The sequence below is a fragment of the Drosophila hydei genome, unplaced genomic scaffold, assembly GCF_003285905.1.
Source record: "Drosophila hydei strain 15085-1641.00,03,60 unplaced genomic scaffold, DhydRS2 tig00008134-arrow-pilon, whole genome shotgun sequence".
Classification (NCBI taxonomy): Eukaryota; Metazoa; Arthropoda; class Insecta; order Diptera; family Drosophilidae; genus Drosophila; species Drosophila hydei.
This window is the reverse complement of record NW_022045843.1, coordinates 412,576-428,666: the sequence shown is the minus strand read 5'-3', so window position 1 is coordinate 428,666 and position 16,091 is coordinate 412,576. Positions and strand designations below refer to the sequence as shown.

The following is a 16,091-nucleotide window of genomic DNA, read 5'->3' as shown; positions in this document are numbered from 1 at the left end:
GATTTATGCACCCTTTGTGGACTGGGGCCAGCGCTTATTTATGCCTCGATGCGAGAGAGTCGTATAACACGCGTATGGCATTGAATATTTATATTTGCTGCGTGCTTTAATCTGCGACTTCATTAGTCACTGTCCAGACGACATCGGGGACACTTAGCCGAGTCGCCAAGGGAGCCGCCACCAGGCCATAAAAGGGAGCTTCTGTTGCTGACTCTGTTTCTGCTTTTGCTGCCTAATTGCGATGCCGTTGCTATCCATTTAGAGTCGCATATTTTACTGTCGCTTTATCATTGCCAGTTGGGCAAATTTCTATCATAGCCCAACAATTAAGCAAATAAATAAGAAAGAAAATGCCGGCTCTGACTCAAATTGCTATGTGTATATATTTGTGTGTGCGTGTGGGTATCTCTGTGTGTAGAAGCAGGCCACTTAAAATGTAAATGAATAGCCCAAAAGTCGGCACAGCCTTTCTAATTAGCTGTGATTCTTGAATACGCACCTGGGACGAAAAAAACAAAGAATTGCATGTATCGTCAGATGCCAGCTCTTAAAATACGCCTAACTCTAGCAGCACTCAATCAGAGCTTAACTCTGAAAGGATACGGTCGCGCTTAAGCTCTGGCTCTGGCTCTGGCTCTGAGCGTAAAATAACGTTTGACATGCATCAATCAGTGCATTAAAAGTAGTTCACAGTTCGTAATTTGCTCGCATTACATTTAATTAGTCAATCAATCCGTCCGTCAATCAATGCTTTCATTTATTCAACAGTTAACATACACACACGCACACACACTCGCTCAGACTTTAATGCAAGTCGATGGTAGGGACACATTTCGATATGCATAATTTTGTAAATTAAAGGTTACGTATACGCCACGTGTCGTGTCGTGTTTGCCATGTCGGCTGCTCATGTTGGTATGCAAATTATTTGCCCGTTCGGCTGCAGGCAAACAGCAAATACATGTATATATATATAGATATATATACGTCATACGGCGCGTATGCGCAATTTGTGCACGCGAGCCACGTTGTGTTACTTAGCATGGCAGACAGCGTTTTCTAGCTGCAAACAAATTGCATGTGTTGTCTTTCTCAAACATTCAAATATTGTAGAAACAGAGAGAGAGAGAGGGAGAGTGAGTGAGTGAGAAAGGCAGAGCAGACAAACGGAATTGAAAACAAACACGCAGACGCTTAGGCTGCATGACGCCCGCACTGGATGCCACTGCATACTAATGCCACGTTTTCCAGTAGCCGCCGCAAATTGCAGCCTGCTTGGGGCAGGCAAACAAAGGGCGGGTAAAGCCGGGCAGCGCCGCGCCCATTTGCCACAGATAAAAATTCATTTGTTCGTTCTTTCATCGGTTCGTTTGTTTGCTTGCCGCCGTTACGGGGGTAATTGGAAAAAAACAAACACTCGTTGAAATATTATTTGTAGACCAAATATTAGGCAAAACCCATTCGGCATGTCGTCTGTGTGCGGCCCATGCCCTGGCGTGCTTGATGGCGAGGAAAAACCAGTTCTTGCATCACTTGATTTTTTAGTAATTTATCTAAAATGTAGTCCCAAATGTTTTTATTAATAGTTTTCATAAGCTCTATCATGTGAGACATGAGAAAAAAATATTTGTTCATTTTGGATTGCGCTGTCTGCCTTCAATAGCATAACTTTATACAGGTTAATCTGGCAAAGGCAATAGAAACATATGCAAAAACTAAAAAAGACCAAAAACTAAGATATTTCGTTGTTTCTGGTTCAGAGTGACTCTGTGTAAGAAATGGCAAATTATTCAACTGGCTGCCTTAGCTGACAGCAACCAACATCTCCGAATCGATATTTCCTCTAGAAAACTGACTTCTATGACTTCTACGTATGCTTTATATATTACCAATATCCATTAAGATTCAAGACACTGTATTGCTGCTCGGCCAGAATTGCGTCAGCATTTTGCTAAATTTTTAAGAAATTCTCACATCCCATATTTTTAAATAATTCCACATATTAAATAATTTATAATCAAATGGCTAAGCTTGCAAAATGTGTAAATAGTTTTTAAATAAATTAAACAGTTGCTGAAATAGAATTATTTAAAAAGGTATCACTCTTGCCTGGTCAGCCTTCGTTCAAAGGCAAATAAAAGTGAAATAAAAATGATAAATTCTAAACCAAGATTTCAGCGAATTCAATAGGCTTCATGCAACAGTGCGCGTGTGTGTGTGTGTGTGTATGTGCGCATGTGTTTGTGTGTGTTGACAGCGAATTCGTATATCTATGGCAAACAGTGACCTCGCTGAGTTGTAAAACTTATGCGAAAGATGCCTCACGGCATAGCCACTACTATGAACTATGATTTACGTTCAGTCACATCTGTATGTTTGTATGTGTGTATATGTGTGTGTGTGTGTATGTATATAGGAGGCATTTCAGAATAACTCGACACCAGAGGCAGCTAAATTGCGTCTTAAGGTCGGCATGGTTGCCGTTGGAATATCTGCATAACGTAGCTGACTTTCAATTTATATGCATTTACATATTTGAACTTGGTTTAGCCGCAGTCTTGGTCCTTGCTGGTGGCCGCGTTCAAGTTTGCCTGGCAAAACTTTGTCTTGGCGCAAAGTCGCTGTCTCGAATGGATGGCTAGCTGGCTGGCTGGCAAGCAGCAGGGAAATTTATTAAATTTTCAGGGATTTTCTCACGCCAGCTGACAAAAATACATAAATACTTTGCAGCCGCAACAAATTGCCGGCCAATTCATGCGCAATTAATTTGATTATATTTTTGCGGTGTACACGATTGTGATGCCAATGCCATTTTTTAAGCAATTATCGAACGCTTTTTCCGGTAACAAAAAAAAAAAAGAAAAAGAAATATAATAAAATGAAATCAAATGAAATGAGCGCCCATTAAAGGAAGTGATTCCATTTTTGCCGTACCATAATTAATTTTATTTTCGCGTTGCTGCGCCGCAATCAGCAATAAATTGCGTAATTATTGCCAGAGTTTACTTAATGGCTTTATCAAACATAAATAAAAGACGCATATCAATTAATTATAATTGCCGAAAAAATCAAAATCAAAATCAAAATCAATTTCAATTTCCATTCAATGCATTTAATGTGCAATAATCAACGTTTATGGCGACCAAATGGCCAAATGGGCAATTGCCCAATTGCCCAACTGCACAACATTTACTACTCGTACGGCCCAAATATCAATTTGAGTTTGAATTCAGTTGGCACAATGCGTTTCACTTCATTAGAACTACATACACAGGAATGTAGCTAAATTAATAATTTATGTAGAACAATATTATTATGTTGTGCCACCTATTTACACATTATAATGAGACTTGATTTGCATGCTTTCTGCTATTTGAAATATTTGAAGCTACAAAAAAAGCTGTGTTCATTTACACAGCCCAACAAAAATGGTTGCTTAATAGGTCAGGTTTTTGGTAAATTATAGGTGAAATGTAGTTAAATATTTCAAGTAAGCATTAGAGTTTGTTAGCTTATTGCTCAGCTTCTTTAAATATCTTTGAAAAATGTTTATGAATCATTGAGATATTTTATGGAATTTGTTAAACTGCTGTGCTTCGCTTTGCTGCTCTTAACCCTCGCTCGCTCCGTCAACATACAGCTCAATTTCACGTTGCACAGTGTTATTTTCCATATTCAATAAATTAATACATTAAGAAATTAATTTAGTTTGTAAACAGCGTGGAATTTCAATGCAAATTGATATAAAAATAATTAAGTTGTTGGCCATTAGGCTTAAAATGCCGAAGGCTGAAAACTATTTAAATTAATTGACATATGTTATATGATCTAAGCTGTGTATTAAAGTTGTATTTGCTTAAACTTCTTATATAGAAAGTATTTACTTTAAATGTATAAGGTATTTACTTTATATATATAAAGTATTTAGATATTTTAACATCTGACTAGAAGGCTTGAGCAAGATAATTATTGATAGATAAAATATTGCTTGAATTTCAAAACAGTCAAGCAGCCTTGTAATATAATTTCTTACATATATATAAAAGATATCAGGGCATGTCGACAAAATATGCTAGCCATGCAAGTCCAACTTCGAGTGTGAAAAATGCCAACTTAATTATAGCATAATAACAAATTCCATGCACCGCATCTAAATGCTATGCATTTTTTTAAGCAGCTGCATTTAAGTGCCATTTTATGTGTGCATATGTGTGGGTGTCTATGTGTGTGTTTGTGTGCCAAAAAAAAAAAAAGAAACCGCAAAAATATGTCATAATATTTGTATTTTGTTCGGCAGCTGAATTGGCCTTTGTTGTTGCTGCTGCTGTCGACGTCGTCGTCGTCGTGTCTGGTTCCGTTGCTACTTTCTATAACTGAATACGAGTATATAGTAAAGCATATATATATGATTTTTGCTGTCTGCCCGTCACGTGTTTAACATAAAATTTAAATAAAAATCACATACAATATGTAAACAGTAATATGTATGTGCGTAGCACTTCCTGCGAGAGCCACGTTGCCCAGGGAGTTGCTCTTTCGGCTTCTTTACTTTTTGCTCTTTTTATGTGTCCTGATTATGTCTTGGCATTGGCAGACTTCTTGTTTCTCATTTCTCGTTTGTAATTTCCGTCTGTTAACACAATTTGCAAATGTTGCCCCCGCCCGCCTTACCCCGCCCCTTTGGGAATCGTATTCCGTCCGCTTGTGGTTTTTCATTTCCATTACCATTTCGGGCCTCGCAATTGCAGAGCACAACTAAATCAGCTAAATCTTATAAGATAAACTATAACATATACAAATTCTATGCAAATGCCAGCCACAAACAATGTCGAATCCAGAGGGGCCTGAGTGTGTCTGTGTGTGTGTGTGTGCTTGTCTATTACTCTGGTTTACATTTTTTACTAGGGGGAGCTCGTATTAGAGGCAATTGCAGACGAGCACTTGGCACGCGCCAGACTCGTTTAAGGGTGCAATAAATAAAGATGAAAATTTACGTTAATACAAGAGAGGATAAGCCCTAAAGTGCTGCCAATGCACAGTGGGGCAGAGTCGATCCGCTTTGCCTTTAGCCTTTAGCCTTCTACTGGAACTGATCTGCCAGATTCATTTGCCGCACTATGGTAATAATGCTGAATGCAAACTTGGCCACCTGCCGGAACAGAGATTTACTGGATTTATCGTACTCTGGCCTACTCACGCCGCTATACTCACACTTATGTTGCTGTTCATTGAGATGGGGAATATGCCGCCTGCTATGAAGATAATGGGCTGCTGTACGTGATGCATAAAGTTGACTAAGGTCGATTTATAGCGCGGCTCGCTGTCGGTCCAGTTGGACTGGAAAATCGTGTTGGCCAAGTCCTCGCTGTCGTCAATCAGCAAATTGCAGGTGTAGCAAAAGGGGAACGTCTGCAGCAGTATGGTGATGACAAACAAAATGGAGCCAACGGCTTGCCAGAAGTTCGAGAAGAAGAATATGTTGATCAGCGTGAGGCCGAGCACCAAGCCAATGAGCAGAAACTGCACAAATATGGTGCGAAATATGATTGGGCGAATCAAGTTGCAGCATCTGGCAGAACGGAAGAGATTACCCAATTGAGCTGACTTTAAAGACTGTTTGCCCCACCTAATGATGAGTTTGTGATCCATTATGCAGTTGACCAGGTCTTCGTAGTTCTCCTTTTCACTCTTGCTGGGATCCATGCGCAAATTTCGAATGTGATCCTTGAGCACCTCCAAGTGGGCGCGAAAGATGAGCGTGAACATCAGCGGGTAGGTGTCGGACAACTGATCCTGCAGCACCGCAAAGGACATGGTAATATACTCAAATATCGACTGCGCCCACAAGCTGAACATGCCGTCGCGCCAGTCCAGAAACGGATTGTAAATGGCCCACGGCGGACTGCCGCTCAGCACCATGGACAGGAATGTGGAGCCCGCAAAGCCGCAGTAGATAAAGCTGTAGATCAGAAAGGCGTAATTGCAGCGAGCCACCACATTGTGTATCTTCTGGCGGTCCTCGTCGTTCAGCAAACGCTCGTCCAGTCTGTCCAGCAAGGTCTCCGTCTTGCTCAGCCGCCACAGAAAACTGTAGGTGATCAGGGACTTGGCCGACGCGCCATACACATTGATGGCCACCTGCAAAGAGGTGAAAAACTCGCTGGGCGCAAAGTTCTTGAACTCGCGCACATAGCTGATGACAAATGCCACCGGCAGATAGAAGACCCCAAAGAAGAAGGTCGTAAAGGTCCAGATGAGATAAACATACCGCCAAACGCCCGACTTCGGTGGCAACCAGCCAATTATCCACATGCCTCGATACATGTAGATGCAGCCCTCACGGGAGCGCACCCGTTCGGTGAGTGGTGCCGGCTTTATTAGCTTGAATGTGGATGCCATGACCAACGGTGCCAGCACTTTTGAGCATGGCCTAAACCCATAGACGTCTTTTATAGCCATCGCACAGATGTTCCATTCTCGCCACTTGCCGTTTCTGCCTTGGCTGCCATTACGATTTGATGGACTGTGACACCTTTAAATATTTACGCAAATGTTTCAATTGAAATCTATTATTATTTCTCTGTTGCAAGTTTGGCCAGTAGCATGAAAAATAAATGCCATCAACCTTATTTAGGCGACATCAACAACCGTCAATTCACACTGAATATTAAGTATTGCAAATGAAGAGCTTAACTGTCGATTGAAATCAATTCTCTTTGACTTTGTGCATAACTAAAGTGATAGTATAAAGCATTACTATTATATATATAATACTACTATATATATATACTATTATATCATCAGAATATTTATATATATCTATATTTAATGACATAAATAGATGCAGTTCTCTCTCTCTCTCTGCCTCTTCAATTGCATTTCTGTCGATGTGCCTTTGGTCTCTGTTGTATAACCTTTCAGCATATATAGTGGAATTATGCCTAAACGAATGCATGAAAAGTTATTCTCTTGAGACATCAGTTTCTGATTAATACTCTCCTTTATAAAACGTCTGTTCTATGACTTCCATTATTGCAGTAAGAATCCAAAGCTGTTTCATGTTCATGCTCCTGACTCTGCTTCAAATCATTAGCTTTTAGATATCAAGGCTCACTCCATTCATTTTTAAACAAGAGCTTCTAAATGTACTTCACTTTTGGCTCATACCTGCACAATTCACATTTCAGAAAAGCTAGCTTCACATCCCATACTTATACAGTTCACATTTCTGGTAAGGGTATATTCAAGTCGTGCAAGGTTCCCTTGCATTTTGAGAATTAGGGCAACTAATTGTGGTCTATAAATCACTTCATTTACTTTATCATATGAGTATTGTTTACATTTCTGGTTAGGGTATATTCAAGTTGTGCTACTCTCTCATCTTACAGTTATGCTAGAGTAAGCAGTTATGGTCTATAGAGTACTCTTTCGATCATACCGCTACCATTTACATTTCAGGTGAGGGTATTTTCAAGTCATGTAACTTCCTTCGTTCCCATAAGCCTGTTCCATTTAATTACATGCTTACATAATTCACTTTAACTATGGCAAATATAATTTCGTACTATATTTAATCTCTCATTAGTTCAATTTGAATTTGCAGTTGCCAGCAGCTAATAGCTCTTTGTGCAATTCATACGACTTCACATTAATGTGTGCCTAGAGCGTAGAGCTGCCAAATGTATTTTTAATGCATCATCGTGAGCTGAGGGCATGGAGTGTACCCAGAAAGTCGTTAGCTGAAGCAAAGGGACAATCCGATTGAAGCTCGAACAAAAATGTGGGCAGTGCCTCTTAGCATAATCGCATTGCATTAGGACTTGCATCCGGTTGTTGCATAGTTGATTACAAACTGTCATTTCTATCGATTAACCCTCATCTCTTGATATTTTGCAGCATTTCATTTGTACTCGAATCGGACCGAGGAACTCATCGAGGACGACACGTTGGCCGTAAAGTACGAGGATGGCAGATGGTCGAAGCCGTATTACGACTGCGGCGGCGGCAACATTTGGATGCTGACCTACACGGTGCCATTCTTTGGCTACGAGAATGGCAGCTATCACTTCAAGTAAGTCAGAAACAATTGCAATACAAAGGCAAGCCTTGAGGGCAATGCCAGCTTGCGGCTGGGTGGGTGGCTGGTTGAGTCTGGCTATGTTTCCCATTCTATAAATAACTTGCAGGCAAAAGGCAAACGAAGGCAACTGCAATGGCCTGAAAATTTGCCATTTGCGCAGTTTTTGTACATTTGTTTTCATAGTTATTGTTTCGGCGGCATTTTCAGCTGTCAGCTGCAGTTGCCGTTGCCGTTGCCGTTGCCGTTGCCGTTGCTTCCAGCAGTTGTGCCACAATATGAAATGCAAGCAGCTCGACTGGGCGTGGCCATTGTCCTGCCACAATGCCCCAATTCAGGAATCCAGCAACAGCGACAAAACATTGCGAACCAATCGAAGCAGTAATAATAACGACTGCCACAGATCTTGGATTCTATGCAGCACGTGCAGCACCCGCAGCCACTTTGGCGAACTGTTAGCAAATTTCAATCACGCACCGGCAAACTGAATACTTTAACATGGACACTACATACTTATGAAACTTTATGACGTGCTCTCCCACTACTACTTTTAACAGAATTTGTGCGTGTTTTTTAGATTTTTCAGTTGATTCTGTTCCCTTTTTTGTTGTACTCTTTTTATTTGGGAACATAGTTCGCTTTTGGGAAAAGTTTCTCAATTGAATGTTAAAGCAAAAGTTGGCAACTGTGGGAAAAGTCAGAGCCAAGTCGGAGTCGAGCGTAAAACAAGTTACACAATTTAATGAAAATTTCATTGATGTCGGTCCGAGACGGTTGGCCAAATCAATAAATTTGAAAGCATTTCCCTTTCCGGTGCGCCACTTAGGCAACGACGAGTGCACTTTGAGCATATTTAATTAATTCACTTGGCTGCCAGGAGGCGCCGTCTGCAGACAACATAACAAAGAGCTGGCTGCTCTCGTTCGTTCATTAAATTTGCCAAATCAGCTGAAAGTGTCAGGCGCTTTATTACAAATATTTGCGAGCCACCAAAAAGTAAAACCTCCAAAGGAACTGGCCGAACGGCTTTTACCATAAACAAGGCCATTTGACAAGCAAATACCACAATAACTGAAACTAACACAACAACTGCAAATGGTCACAAGCAAAAGAGTGGACAACGAACGAAGTGACTGACTAGGCGATGCTCTGTAGACAGCAGAGCAAGCCTAAGCTAGGCAAAGGTCTCCTTAAATTTCTATAATCTATATAATATATTTATTATATTCATAGCTTAAGCACGTATCGAGGCTCGAGAATTCAACTGAACTCAAACTGATTGCTATCAATTTCATAGTTGCAATAGTTCTCAATATACCCTCCTCTGCTCTCATGTATACCCTATGGCATCAACTTGTACACACTTTACAGCCTGGTTGCTTGTAGTTGTAGTGGCCCCGACTGAACAGTTAGTGAGAACATCAAACTGAGTGCCTCAATGTTGCATACCCATCAGCATAATGACGGCTGAAAGCCATTCTCCTGTTTATGACTAAATTGCGAACATGCCGATGCTGCGTAGAGATGCTAAGGGCCTTCAATGAAACAGAGAGGCCCTGTCTATGCCTCTCTCTGTGTGCCTCCCTCTGCCTGCTGCTGTTTACAATTAACCAGTCGGCGTTGGTGCTGTCCGCACTTCCACATCGTTTCATGCATAATTTGTAATTATTGCCTGGCAACGGGCAACGGACAACGGGCAGCGGGCAAAGGACAAGGGACAATGGACAATAACAAATTCCGACGTACAATCTGTTTTTTAACCAGCTTCTTATGCCATTATTAGAAACGTCTGTTTGGAGCCTCGGCAATTAGAAGTTATCAAAATAATGTAAGGAATTTTAATAAGAAAGCTTAACGCTAGGAATTTGCTCAAGTTTTGTTTGATGTCTGTAGATCAATGCAGCAAGTGAGATCAAGTATTTTAAAGAAAGTGCGAGTTGAGCGTCAGCAATTGGTCTCGGTAATTATATGTTTTATAGAATATATTTTATATACATGTATTTCCATTTACTTGTTTAATATAAATACATTTTTGGACTCAACCATATATTCTTCATAGGCCTCAGTGGTGTTGCGTCCGGGCTGTGGCGGCATGTAGCAGTAGCAGGGATAAACTTTGCGCATTTTGGGTGGGTCGGGCGTGGCACCTGGCTCTGGCGTGGTTATGAAGCGCTTGCGCTGAGGCCCTGTGAATTGCAAAAGCAAGCAAGAATTGAAAGACCAATCGATCATAAGCTCTTTATGCTCGTGCTTACAGCGCGACTGATAGTAGATTTGTTGACGCCAAGTAAGTCCGTCGATATTAAGTATGGGTTTGACTTCTGAGGAATTTAGCCTTCCCAGTCCAAGGGCCGGCAGCAGTAGCAGCAGCAGCTGAGTTCTCAACATTTTCGAGCAACACAGAGAGCTGAAATTTAAAGCTTTTACAAAATTTGCGCTAATGAATTGTGTTATTCCGGCCAAGGCGTAGCAAATTTCATTAACCACACTCAGCCGCTCAGTTGGCCACAGGTGGGTCGCGGCAGCATGCATGCATGTGTGTGTGTGTGTGTGGCAGACAATATTTAATGAAAGCAATCAATTATAAGGAGCAGACATGGCGCACGCCCGCACATGCCCAGATATGCTCATTGACTTTGTACGCTCGATAAATTTCACACATTCCACACACACAAAAAGGCAACTGTCTGTCGCTAGCTGGCGGAGCGGAAGCACGGTAACTGCCTGCAATTAGTTGCAACATAAATTTTGGCCCGCCTAATGGACGGATGCAACAAAATTAATGTCTACATGTTGAAAGTTCGTTCAGTTTAGGTGCAGCGCCGCCTTGCAGCAGCCACATCCACAGCCCCAGCCAAAGCTCATTTATTTTAGCAACTTACGAAAACAAAAATAAAATGCATATAGAAACAAGTGGAACAAAAAGTTTACTTTACGCCTGCTGAAGCTTAAATACTCTTAATATTTATAAAAATATCCAAAGTCAAAGTTTGACTTTTTCCTTAGTTTTTGGTACTATTTTCGGAACTTTGTTTAGTTGCATCTCTACTCTAAAAATGTTTAGAAATAGTTAAGTCTGCTCTGCATAGAGCAATCTCAGTTAAAATCGGTTCGGTTTCAAACAATTTTGCTGCTTCATAACTCAGTTGTAATGCTCCATTAAAGAGGTGCATTGTTCGCTTGCATTGCCAGAGCCAGGGGCCAAAAAGTTGAAGCTGGCAACGGGGCGTCTCGTGTTAATAATGTGCTGCTATCAGTATTCCATTAGTTGTGAGACTAGCCGCAAAATTAATTTGTTTACGTTGCGTCGTGGCAGCAAACTGCCGGAAACTGACTGTGTAACGAGTGGAAGTCAGACGGCGGCACGGAAAGTTGCTAATTGATTTAATTTATGTATTATGCTGTGTTATACCATGATAAATGCAGGCGGCCAACAATGGCCCATTGTTGGCAGCAAACATTAACTTAATAATATTAGAAATTATTTGGCACTTTGTTGGTCCGAGCAGACGAACGAATTGAGCATTTGCGGAGCGGAAAAACAAACAGAGATGCGACCAACGTTGCTCAACCTCAAACAGCCAACGCCAACTCCAACCCCAACCCCAACTAGAAAGCCAACGCCAACGCCAACGTCAACCTCAAGCTGAAACGCAAATAAGTATAAAGCACAAATCACATTAAGCACCCGCTGTGAGCAGAGCGAAAGGACATGCCGGCAGTTGGTCTGGCCGAGTCAGGATTTCGCTTGGGCAAACTGCTCAGGCATGCCTGCTGGGGCAATAATTTTATTGGATTTCATTTAAGTTTCGCTTAGCGTGCGCTGCATGCAACAAATTTTCAATAATACACCAGAGAGCGGGAGTTGTGGACAGGGTAACACTCGCATCTCTCCCACTCTCACTCTCTCTCTGCCTGGCAAGCAAATAATCTCAGCGTTGTATTTATTTGACTTATGCTGCAATATGTACAAGTCTTGAGCACACACATATATTTATATAAAAAAATATACAAAGTCGCTTGCAAAGCATAATGAGGCAAACGGAACCGGAAATATCAAATATTGCAATAAGCATTCGTTTGAGTATGCACCGATGCTAGAGAAGCGTAGGCAGTGGGTTGGATTGCTCGACAGCAGCAGCAGCAGCAGCAGCTTGTTAGAATGTCGAGCTGCAATTTCTGAATATACATGATTATGAATTGAAGATGGCGAGCCTGTGCCTGTGCCTGTGCCAGTATTTGCAAGTATTTAACTCTGAGCTGAGTCTGGCACACACGCGATTTGAGGATTTGTGCTCGCATTGTGAATGGCCTTCAAGTGGAGTTGGGCTTCGAGAGATGTCGTTTACATTTGCTCACTTGTCCAACTGCAGATGCAGAGTGTCAGCCATGTTTTTAAACAATGTCAATGTCTTCTCGAACAGCCAATTATACGCAGCATTGCATTGTGGACAACAGCAGCAAGTAGAGCGGGGACAGTTGTGTCCTTGTCAGCGCATTGGCCTTTCGATCCTGTCACAACTGTCCGCTGCACATCTTTCAGCTCTTTTCAACAAGCAATAACAGGGCCAAAACAGTTAACAAACAAATCAGGCAAGCAAACAAACAAACGACATTCGTTTTATGTCACACTTTTCATATTCTTTTTTGCACTCCAGCTGCAGTGGAATAATTGAAATTTTTATTCCGCCCCGTGCAGAGGTGGAAAAATCAAACGTAAAAATATTTTCGATTCAATATCAACGGCAAGAGTTAAATTGCTAGAAAATATTTAAAATTTGCTTTTATGACATTCATCTGAACACTTTGTGCTTTACTTTACACGACTTTATTCAGTTTTATTTTTAAATTGATTCACGAAATTCCTAAAATTGATTGCCAGGAACTTAAAGAGTGACACAGCAAGAGTAATACTATTTGCCACAATTCTCTTGCAGCTGTTGTTTAAGTTATCAAACACACTCAGTTGCTGTAATACTCTATAGGATTTGCCATTTAATCATAAATTGCTCTATGCCTGTAAAATATATGAAATTAATTAAAAATTGCAACCAAAAGTCCGGCTCAGGCTAATACGCAACTTGCATTTCGTTGCAAAGTCAATCGTCATCGGGGCGCAGGCAACTCGTCGTAAATTAAACAGTTCAAGCCTGAGTGCACTCTCTTGAAACTGAAGCCAACAACCAGATGCACATAGCATGAATAAAGCTACAAAATACTAGAAATTTGCTTTCATATTTCTCTTATTTGTCCATTATATTTGCTGTTGTCGGTCAGCTTAACATGGAGCGATGCCAGCCTTATTTAGCCCTCGGCTATCCATTTTATATGAACATGCAAATGGCCTGACCTGTAGGTTGTTTGGCTTAGCGACCGGCAAACGTAGGCTCACCTAGAAAATGTGAAATTTTCGGGCTGCACACAATTTGGAAATCAACTTTAGGCCTGATGACCGAATTTTTGCTGGCTTACCAACAATGTCAGCGAGGTGAAAACTGCAAAAGTGAAGCTGATTATGTGCATTAGATGGCGTTGCTCACAGACACACGCACGCTCACACAGAAATATATTGGCAAATGGCAGCGTACATGGCGTATACGTAATGCGGCAACAAATCCAAACAGGCGACTTGTTTACAAACTGATTGCGAGCGTTGAGCAGTAAAGGGACTGGCATATGCCACCTACACACATCTATGAATGTATGTTATGCCAGTATATATATTTGTTGTGGCCATAGCCAAAATACGCACAAGCAGCAGCAAAGCAAACTTAATGCACTCGACAATAACGCACACGCACACAGCTTTGCGAGGCGGCGGCGCGGGGGCGCAGCGTATTAGCTCTCAGAATTTTAAAATGGAGCGTACGTGCTATAGTAATACTAGCCTTCGTGCGTGTGTGTCTCTTGTTTTTCTGTTTAAGCTGCGAAAATGCATTTTAGCTATGCACGTAGACGGTGTGCTGTGCACGTGCTTGGCGCGGCTTAAGTATTCGTTGCTGCCACATGCTGTAACCTTGTGTGTGCTTTGTTGGTGTTGTCTAGCCAAATATTTACTTCAAACTTACTTTAAACGCACTGACAACAATATAAATATTCGCTTAATGTGTGCAAATGAAGTGTTTCGAAACTTTCAATGGCCTGTTGTCGCCGTTAGGCCGGCGTTTAATTAGACAATTTTGGAAGAATGAAGCCAACTGTCTTCAAGTCAGTGGAAGTCGAGGAAAACCAATTATGCTAATCAGCTGAACGCCTAATAGAAGTGAGCCAGACCAGCACAAGGCGAAAGGTCGTAAAGAGCTTAATAAGATCCTTGAAATCCGCATGGTTTTTCGCAACAAAATTGAAAATCAACAGGCACAAGAGGCTCGCTGGCCGTGCCGTTTAAATGGAGCGTAGGCAACAGGAATATCTGACGACAGCAATTAATTGACAGCTCATTTGTAGGCATTGGACGACACTTAATCAAAGGCGCATCAAGTATACGCCACCAAAGCCGGGCACAGTGCCGCATCAGCAAAGCGACGGCGGCTGTGGCCATTAAATTGGCCAGGATACTTCCTCTTCCGTGGACACGTAGAAGACAACAGGCAAGGCGGCAAACTAATAAATCAATATGAGCCGCACAGAACTCATTCGGCCAGATACCCGGTCAGCTTGATAAGCTTATTTTCCGATATCCGTTTACAAATTATCTTCAAAACTGTCAACAGCAATACAACAATAGCAACAACGCTGACAAAACGTAACCACAGCAAATAAAAGGCAAGCAAATAAGAAGAAGAAAAAGCTGAAAAAAGGGATCCAGCCCGGGCGACATACAAAGGCGTTGGGATCAACTGCAGGAGAATTAACATAATCATTATTATAATGTAATATGGCCATTGTGTAGTCCGGCTACGTACCATACTCTGCCCAGTTATCCCTTTTCGCAATCAATAAGTTGTCAGAAACAATCAAATAAATACAAACTGATATGTCAATATTAACTGACAGGCGCATGAAACTTCGGACCCTATACGGCAAGGGACACCCACACATATTAGAGCCAACTGCGTGTGTGTTGGCCAAAAGAAAAAAAGGTCTACCGCCTGAAGTCGGACGCTCGGGACGCTCGAGCGGGCAGCTGAAATTCCATGAGACATTGGGCCTCCGCATGATTTTTTTACGCCATTGAAATTCAAATTGCACATGAATATATTTGTTGAACATTATGTAGTTTTTTATCAAAATATAATTATACTATTTATAGTTCATATTTATGCAGACACTAAAAAAATATGTGCGAAATACAAAATACTTCAAATTGTCGCTACAACAAATAATAAAACAGATTTTATTCATGTTATTTCAACTACAAATTTGAATTTCAATTCAAGTACTTACATATAAATTTATTTACTGAATATATTAACAAATCAATACTACTTATATTATAGAAATTAATACAAAATGTAAGCTCTAAAAATGAATATTATTATTGCAATAATCAAATGAAAATTTGATCAATCAAAGCCATACCAAACCAAAACTCAAAGATTGTTAGTTATTTAGTAATTTTCTATAAGAACAAATCGTTAAAAAATATTGTTTATATGTTAGTTAATATATTTAAAAACATGTATATATATAATACTATAATTGTTGACCCACTGTGCCGATGGAGCTTGGATTATGCGCAAAATTCTAGATGTGTTCCGGCTGCCTGGTCGCTCAGCGCTGCCCTGCCTGGGAATGCATGTAATTGGGTGTTGCCGACTGCCCATGGCGGTGTCTTACTATAGAATTTCTAAGCTGTGATGCGAGTGCGGGTGCGAGTCGTCTGTGCTAGCTGTCGGACGTAGTGCACCCTTTTCATGGCTTTATGTCTTTGTGAAACGACAAGGCAGGCAACGACAGCGGAACGACAAGAAAATAATTTTCTACTATTTTTTGCGTTCATTTTCATTGCGAAACCGGAACCATAACACGCTTGTTAGTTTCCGCCTGGCCTTTATCCTTTATCCTTGCTATT

General features: G+C 41.0%; 3 protein-coding genes across 3 annotated transcripts in view; 1 reads left to right on the top strand and 2 right to left on the bottom strand.

The window, feature by feature from the left end:
* LOC111603810 overlaps positions 1–16,091 on the top strand; it is a 43,051-nt gene that overhangs the window by 12,607 nt on the left and 14,353 nt on the right. The window contains exon 3 of the mRNA XM_030225452.1: positions 7,897–8,071. Within this exon, the coding sequence (XP_030081312.1) occupies positions 7,897–8,071 (175 nt within the window). The remainder of the gene's footprint in view (positions 1–7,896; positions 8,072–16,091) is intronic.
* LOC111603822 (odorant receptor 59b-like) lies at positions 4,703–6,459 on the bottom strand. The gene is made up of 3 exons (XM_023321583.2): positions 5,627–6,459; positions 5,212–5,569; positions 4,703–5,149 (listed from the first exon to the last, which is right to left on the bottom strand). Exons 1-3 carry the CDS (start codon positions 6,457–6,459, stop codon positions 5,081–5,083), a joined length of 1,260 nt encoding a protein of 419 aa, XP_023177351.2. The 3' UTR covers positions 4,703–5,080.
* Positions 10,054–10,485, bottom strand: LOC111603811. The gene is made up of 2 exons (XM_023321567.2): positions 10,333–10,485; positions 10,054–10,263 (listed from the first exon to the last, which is right to left on the bottom strand). Exons 1-2 carry the CDS (start codon positions 10,463–10,465, stop codon positions 10,085–10,087), a joined length of 312 nt encoding a protein of 103 aa, XP_023177335.2. The 5' UTR covers positions 10,466–10,485; the 3' UTR covers positions 10,054–10,084.

Coding starts and splice junctions, on each gene's coding strand:
- LOC111603822 (XM_023321583.2), bottom strand. CDS start 6,459: ATGGCTATAAAAGACGTCTATGGGTTTAGGCCATGCTCAAAAGTGCTG. Junction 5,570..5,626: donor GATCACAAACTCATCATTAG/GTGGGGCAAACA, acceptor CCGTTCTGCCAG/ATGCTGCAACTTGATTCGCC. Junction 5,150..5,211: donor CAATGAACAGCAACATAAGT/GTGAGTATAGCG, acceptor CTGTTCCGGCAG/GTGGCCAAGTTTGCATTCAG.
- LOC111603811 (XM_023321567.2), bottom strand. CDS start 10,465: ATGTTGAGAACTCAGCTGCTGCTGCTACTGCTGCCGGCCCTTGGACTG. Junction 10,264..10,332: donor AATCTACTATCAGTCGCGCT/GTAAGCACGAGC, acceptor TGCAATTCACAG/GGCCTCAGCGCAAGCGCTTC.